Source organism: Grammomys surdaster, unplaced genomic scaffold (genome assembly GCF_004785775.1).
Source record: "Grammomys surdaster isolate TR1022 unplaced genomic scaffold, NIH_TR_1.0 437, whole genome shotgun sequence".
Lineage (NCBI taxonomy): Eukaryota > Metazoa > Chordata > Mammalia > Rodentia > Muridae > Grammomys > Grammomys surdaster.
This window is the reverse complement of record NW_021604856.1, coordinates 856,837-864,256: the sequence shown is the minus strand read 5'-3', so window position 1 is coordinate 864,256 and position 7,420 is coordinate 856,837. Positions and strand designations below refer to the sequence as shown.

Here is a 7,420-nt window from a genome sequence, read left to right as displayed (position 1 = left end):
AAACATTTAAAATTTAAAAAAAAAATCACACTTTGTAGGATACAACTTTATTAGTTCAGTTTAGTAAAACAAGTCACATGAGAATATAAAATGGGCCTGGGCCAGGTGGTGGTGGCACATGCCTTTAATCCCAGCACTGAGAAGCAGAAGTAGGCAGATCTGAGTTGAAGGCCTGCCCAGTCTACAGAATGAGTTCTAGGATAGCCAGGGCTACATAGAGAACCCCTGTCTTGAAAACAAAAACAAATGGCCTGGAAGTACACAGCTCAGTGACAGAGCTAACATGCCTAAAATGTTCAAGGGCCTGGTCTAACACAGCTACAAAAACAATCAGTTTCATTAGAAAACTTGACTGTGTTGGGCATGGCGGGACTAGGAGGCAGATGGATCACTGTTGAGTTTTAGGCCAGCTTGGTCTATAAAGTGAGTTCTAGGACAGAAAAGGATGTTACAGAGAAACCCTGCCTCAAAAAGACAATCAGGACCAGAAATACACCCCCCTAAGAAGTATTTGAAAGTAGGCGTTCAAACCAAATCTTCAGGGCTTTTTTTTTTCCTTTCTTGAAGTACTGTGGATTAAACTAGGGCTTTCAGTGTACTGGGCAAGTGCTCTATCACTAAGAAACAGCCCTAGCCCTAATGCCTTTCTTTCTAATAAAGTTTTGTACACAAGAAAACAGGATCTGCTATAGAAAATGAGCCAGGGAGCATTTGCCATTCTGAAGCAAAGGTCAAAAAACATAAGCATGGGTCAAAATAGCAACATCATGGCTGGACAGAGCTCTGACTATGCATGCAGTCATGGAGCTGTAATATCCTGAGATACATTTAAGCATATTCAATGAGATTAGAATGGTCTTGAAGTCAAATATTTAGGGTGTGCACAATCTTGAAATGAGGCACAAACTAGTCAAAATACACTTTTAAATGTTTTAACTTAGGACACATACACAGTACAGGTAAATGTATAGTATACCCATGTGTACTCTTAAAAAGAGGGGCTGGAGAGATGGCTCAGTGAGGACCTGAGTTCAATTCCCAGCAACCTCATGGTGGCTCACAACCATCGTAATGGGGTCTGATGCCCTCTTCTGGTGTGTCTAAAGACAGCTGCAGTATACTCATATATACAAAATAAATAATTCTGGGGGGGGGGGGAGAGAGAGAGGCACAGAGGGGCAAACTTGTCCATAATTAAAACTTTATTGAAAAACTGACACCAAAATAGGAGATCATTGTTGTAGACTTTATAAAATCAAACAATAATTACATTGTCTTGGTAGAGTAACTGAAGTTGATAAGGCTTTCTGTGAAAAACACAAATTCAGGAACTTGTATAGATGATCAGTGTTGCTTTCTTCTAAATGAACAGCCTGCAAAGGAATCAGACGAGTGTATTAATTAAACATCTTACTCTTTGGTGGGATTTTAGTGGCAAAAAGTACTTTTTGAATAAAAAGTTTTAGAAATCTTAGATTAGATGTAGGAATGTGAGCTGGGCAGTGGTGGCACCAGCACTTGGGAGGCAGAGGCAGGCAGATTTTCTGAGTTCAAGGCCAGCCTGGTCTACAGATACAGAGTGAGTTCCAGGACAGCCTGGGCTACACAGAGAAACCCTGTTTCAAAAAAAAAAAAGAGAGAGAGACACTTGATTAGATGAAGGAATGTTAATTTTAAATAGAAAACAAGTTTCTGAGTACTATGACTAATATAAATTTGTTATAAGAACTGTCATATGGGCTCATTCTGACACGAACACAATACTCACTTGTTTTCAAATTATACCATGGAATCTAAGACCACAAACCAAACTCAATAGTTCAAACTGTTCTGAAGACTCTTATTCCTCGGTCCCTTTCCTCCTCAGTCTCCCAAAAAAGTAACTTTGGCTAGAGTTCTCGGATGTTACAACTCTGCCGTGGAGACTATCTGTTAGCACATGCACTCAAGTTTCCAACGGCGTGGCGTGAAACTAAGTTCTGTGGAGCCCTGGCTGTCCTGAAATTCACTACATAGACCAGGCTGGCTTTGAATTCAGAGATCTACCTGCCTCTACCTTGAATATTGGGATTAAAGGCCTGTGCCACCACACCCTCAACTCTTACACGTCTTACGTTGACTTTGGACTCTGATCTTACCTACTTACACCAAATTGATCTTGGATTTATTGCTAATCCACTTGTAACTCTTCCAGTGAAAACATGAAAACATAGAATTCACAACTCTCCAAAACATAAACAAATTTCCAGGATTATGGGGTTATAAATATGAATGTATTATGAGAAGCTACAGACACAATTTTTTGAAGTTATAATGTTAATTATATTTTAAAATTAAGAATGTTAAAATGTTAATTTGATTTTTAAATTAAGCATTAATTATTTTTATAGTTATCCGTAAAATAAAATGTGGAGCATTTTAATTGGTACAACTGAGGTATTTGCTCCTTAACTGTCAATGAGGTAAAAAGCCTTTCATGCACCAAATACCAAATATGTAAGAAACAAAATATTTTTAAAAAAAAAAATCTCATGGTTTAAAAAAACAAAAAAAACAAAAAAAAAACAAAACCTGTGTTGTGTAGGCAGCTATAATTGCTTCCATTCTGACTTATTTTTACTCTATTCCAAGTTAAGCATGCAGGTGAATAATAAGATTTTTAAGTATTCTAAAGTTAGAAAAAATAATGGCAGTATCACAAGCATAAACTTAGCCATTTGAACTAAAGATTCTTTTTATTATTAATATATTTTTTAAAAATTTATTGTTTTTAAATTTATTTTTATTTCATGTATATTGCATGTATGTCTATGTGAGGGTGTTGAATCCACTAGAACCAGAATTAGAGATAGCTATGAGCTGCCATGTGGGTACAGGGAATCGAAAGCAAGTCCTTTCAAAGAGGAGCCAGTGCTCTTAACCTTGGAACCATCTCCCTAGTCGGAACTGGAGACTCTTTAAAGAGTCCCATCCCCCCAAAAAAATCTCACTACTGGGTTAAAAAATGCCATACCTTCTGTGAGCCTGGCTTTTCCTCCTGTGGGCTGGCACAACACAGTTGAACAACCCACACAAAGAACCACTGTCTGAGCATGGCTGAAAACTGTAGTAATCTTGTAGCAACCTATCAAGCAGAGGGGGAACCATACGTTAAAAACTTGAAAAGCAGATGAAAACACAGTATCAGCTCATCATTTTTCTTGTTAACATGTAACCTGCATGTTGCTTATATAATTAGTGATGTTTTAACACATTCCCTGTAAATTCTGTAAACAATTATGCTAGAAGCCACTGAAGTTTTTTTTTAAAGGTGAAACATTAAATTTAGTATCCTGAAATGTTAACATTTCAGCATGTGACAGACATGTCATCTTTTTCATATCTTCAGAGTTTAGTGTTTACTCTTAAATTGTTTCACCATTTCCACATTTTAAGTACTAAACGCATCAGACAGCAGTTTGAGACTGAAGAATTAACATACTTTTATTGCATTGTGAAAAAGAAAACTCATCATCTTAATGATCAGCGTAAAGACTGAGGTCGACGAATCTTTACCTGGCTTCCATATGTTTCTGCTAAGGTTTGAGTATGTTTCTTTAAAATTACCCTTGTGACAACTCTGTGATGTCATTTCTATTCAACAGTGGATCCTGACTTATTAAAGTTTGGATCTTTTTAGAAACGTCCTTTAGGACAAGGAAATTTGAAATTTTTACCTGGACATTTCACATCCATGAAGTAAGAATTTGGGCTCTGAACCAGCCGTTTCTTCTTATGTTTTTTCTTTTCCTCTTCCAAGGAAGGGTGTAAGAGATCTCTAGCCAGCTGAGTAAGGAAGCATATTGTTACCGCTGGAGTCAAAGTACACGGGTGGCAGACTGAACCACACGATGAACGCAAAGCAGGAGCAACAGGCATACTCGGCAGGCGGGGGGGAACTTAAGATGTTAACTTTTCAAAATAGGACCTCTTTCACCCATACTTTGCCAGTCCTTGTCCTGGGACTTTACAGCGCTCGGGCAACATATGGGAAAGAGAACCCCCTTTTTCGTTCCGTTGGATAGCCATCAAAGCTAAGTAAGAACTAAAGACTGTCTCAGGCCTCCCCGAAGAAGCACCGCAGCAGATCAGAACAAGGCCGGGATGACCTCAGCCATCGAATGGCCGGCACGGGGCAGCCGCATGCTCGCCCGGGGTGAATGATCGTGTCAGCAGCTGCGAGGACCGTTAGCGAGCAGAAACCTGAAGCCCCCAGTGGGCTAGGAGCTGCGCCCCACGGGCTGGCCGCTCACGCGAGCCCAGGCAGGGCTCGCCACGCAGCGCCTCGCCGCCCGGGCAAGTCTCAACAAGCCCGCCACGCCCCGACCCGCGCCGCGATCTGCGGTGAGAGGCAAAAGACGCCGCCGGTTTAGCCGCCTACCGAGGCGCCAGACTTAACAGAAAGCCTGAAGGAAAGCAAGCCCGAACCCAAAGTCAAAAACTCACAGGCATGGTGACAGCTCCGCAAGCGCGGCCGCTCCAGATCTCTAAGACGAGCTGCTCGCTTTCCAGCGCCCGGCAGCGACTTCCGGGATAGAGGCGGCGGGGCGGAGTGGAGGGGAATGGGGGCGGGGGCGACCGCTCTGGGCTCCCGTCTCGGTGGTACGGCTCCCGCCCTGAACGCCGGTCCAAGTCCACTGAGGAACATCTATAAACGGCTTCTGCGTTAAGCTCCGACTCAGCCCTGGGCCCAGGCCGGGCTTGGGAGGCCTGGGTATTAGGCTTTAGAGGGAAACCAGTTCCGAGGCTGCACCCAATCTGGCCTCCCCCTGTTCATTATGCGGGGCAGGGGATAGGGGGACACACGGATCAATAATCTTTGTTCTTCACTGTATTAAAAACATGATGGGCGGGCCTGGGAGGGTGCTGGCTCAGCGCTTAAGAGTGTGTGTTGGTTAAGAGTGTGTCCTGCTCCCGCAGAGGACCTGGCTTTGGTTTTCAGAATCGAGCCAGGCTGTTCGGAACTGCTTCAAACTCCACTCCAGGGAGAGCTGCAGGTCATTTCTGATCTCTCTGGCACTGCACACCCATGTGCGCACACACGCAGAGATACACTCATAATTTAAAAATGTAAATGTAAAAATCCGATATTGTGCCGGGCGGTGGTGGCGCACGCCTTTAATCCCAGCACTTGGGAGGCAGAGGCAGGCGGATTTCTGAGTTCGAGAGTTCGAGGCTAGCCTGGTCTACAGAGTGAGTTCCAGGACAGCCAGAGCTATACAGAGAAACCCTGTCTCGAAAAACAAAAAAACAAAAAAACAAACAAACAAACAAACAAAAATCCGATATTGGGGCTGGAGGTGTAGCTCAGTTAATAGCGTGCTTGCCTGGCATTCATGAAGCCTTAGGTTAAATCCCTAACACCACTAAATAAACATTTTTAACTAGAAAGATCCCACTGAAGGATTGTGAAACAGACTCCTGGTCTTGTGACTGTGCCTTCTAAGGAGTGAGACTTGAAGTTCTGTACAAGATAGGCTTTGTCTCTGGTTTGCTTTGCTCTGAAATAGTTTTTAAACAAACCCCATTTGCTGTTGTATTCGATATGCCAAGAGTCTCTGTTTCAAAAAACATGGTAGATGGCACCTAAGAAAGAAACCTGATGTTGACCCCTGGCTTAAACACACACACCATTTATAAGATTCATCCTAAAACTGTCCTACCAATACCTCTAATCACCTTTTATTTCTCTTTGGAAAAAAAAAATCATGTATAATACTCAATTTGCATAAAGTAGAAGAAAATTAAAATACCGAACGCCCTCATGGAGGAATACTTGTCTAGTAAGAAACCCTGGGTTGATTTCCAGCACTGGATAAAACTAGGGGTGATGGAGCACACTTCTAATCCAGCGTTTGGGGTGTAGGGAGGGAGATCAGAAGTCCAAGATCATCCTCAGGCACATGAGACCATCTCTGGAACACCACAAAATAAAGACAAATGAATAAATTCTAAATCAATACCAAATATGGTGATATAGTAATTATGTAAATTATTATGGGTGTATGGGCAAAATAATGGCCCTAAAAGTTCCAGTGTCTTAATGTGTGTGGTCTGTGATGACAAGTATAGTTAAGGCTTCAGTCTGAATGAGATTCCCTCCCTTAGTCTCTTGACATTTGAACACTTGATTCCTAGTTAGCGCTGTTTGGGTAGGTTTAGGAGGTGTAACCTGCTTGAAGAAAATGTGTCACTGGAAACCAGCTTTGAGGCACTAAAAGAGTTATATTCCCTGGCTGCTCTCTGCCACGAGCTTGCCGTTTAAGATGTGGCTCTCGGCTCGCTGCTCCAGTTGCCTGCCTGGTACCATCGTCCACATTATGGTGGTGATGGACTCTTACTGTTCTGGAGCCATAAACCTAAATAAACCTTTCCATCTAGAAGTTGCCTTGGTCATGAAGTTTCTTCACAATGGTAGAAAAGTACCTAATGCAATGGCTTAGGGGGTGGGGGGAGGAAGGGGATGGGGGTGGTCGGGGGTGGTTGGCAATGGTTGTTTTGATTTTGATTTTTGGAGATAAGGTCTTGCTATATATCCTCAGAGAGCCTCAAACGCCTGTTCCCATTGCCTTAGCCTCCAGTGTGCTGGGATGCACGTGTGTGCCAACACCACACACCAGATATTGCTACTGACTTTGAAGACGGAAGAAGGAGACAGTGAGTCGAGGAATGTGGGAAGTCGGTCCATTCAGCAAACCAAGGGAGTGAACCTCCAGAAAGAACTGCTCCCCAAACTCCTCAGGTTCAGCTCAGTGAGATCTAGATCAAAGTTTCCCCTTTTTTTCTTTCTTTTTTCTTTTTTCTTTTTCTTTCTTTCTTTCGTTTTGTTTGGTTTGGTTTTTCGAGACAGGGTTTCTCTGTATAGCCCTGGCTGTCCTGGAACTCACTCTGTAGACCAGGCTGGCCTCGAACTCAGAAATCCGCCTGCCTCTGCCTCCCAAGTGCTGGGATTAAAGGCATGCGCCACCACTGCCCAGCTAGATCAAACTTTCAAAACACAAAACTTTACCATTATACATTTGTAGTGTTTTAAACCGCCATATTTATGGTAATGTCTTACAGAAATCACAGCTGAGGAAGGAAGCCCTGGGAACTTAACTTTCCTTGTTTTCTTCCCCTTCCCTTACTTTTTACAACTAAACAACGTATAAAGAACCTTCTCTGACTTTAATAAATATGCATGCAGTGTTGGCACACATGATAAATAAGGTTTTTTTTTTAAAATGTGTTTAATTTCATATTGTGAGGTGAGAAAAAGAATTAGGGTTTTCTGCCAGGTGGTGATTGTTAGGTTATTTCTCCACCAGTGCCAAGGAATTAGACCAGGAAAGTTGTCATAGGGATAGAGGGTAGGGCTATATATATATATATACATATATAT

General features: G+C 42.4%; 1 protein-coding gene across 1 annotated transcript; it reads right to left on the bottom strand.

Annotated features, from left to right (window-relative positions):
• Positions 1-1,184: 1,184 nt before the first annotated feature.
• On the bottom strand, positions 1,185-4,586 carry Rps27l (ribosomal protein S27 like). The gene is made up of 4 exons (XM_028781460.1): positions 4,486-4,586; positions 3,717-3,825; positions 3,014-3,124; positions 1,185-1,373 (listed from the first exon to the last, which is right to left on the bottom strand). Exons 1-4 carry the CDS (start codon positions 4,489-4,491, stop codon positions 1,345-1,347), a joined length of 255 nt encoding a protein of 84 aa, XP_028637293.1. The 5' UTR covers positions 4,492-4,586; the 3' UTR covers positions 1,185-1,344.
• Positions 4,587-7,420: the final 2,834 nt, after the last annotated feature.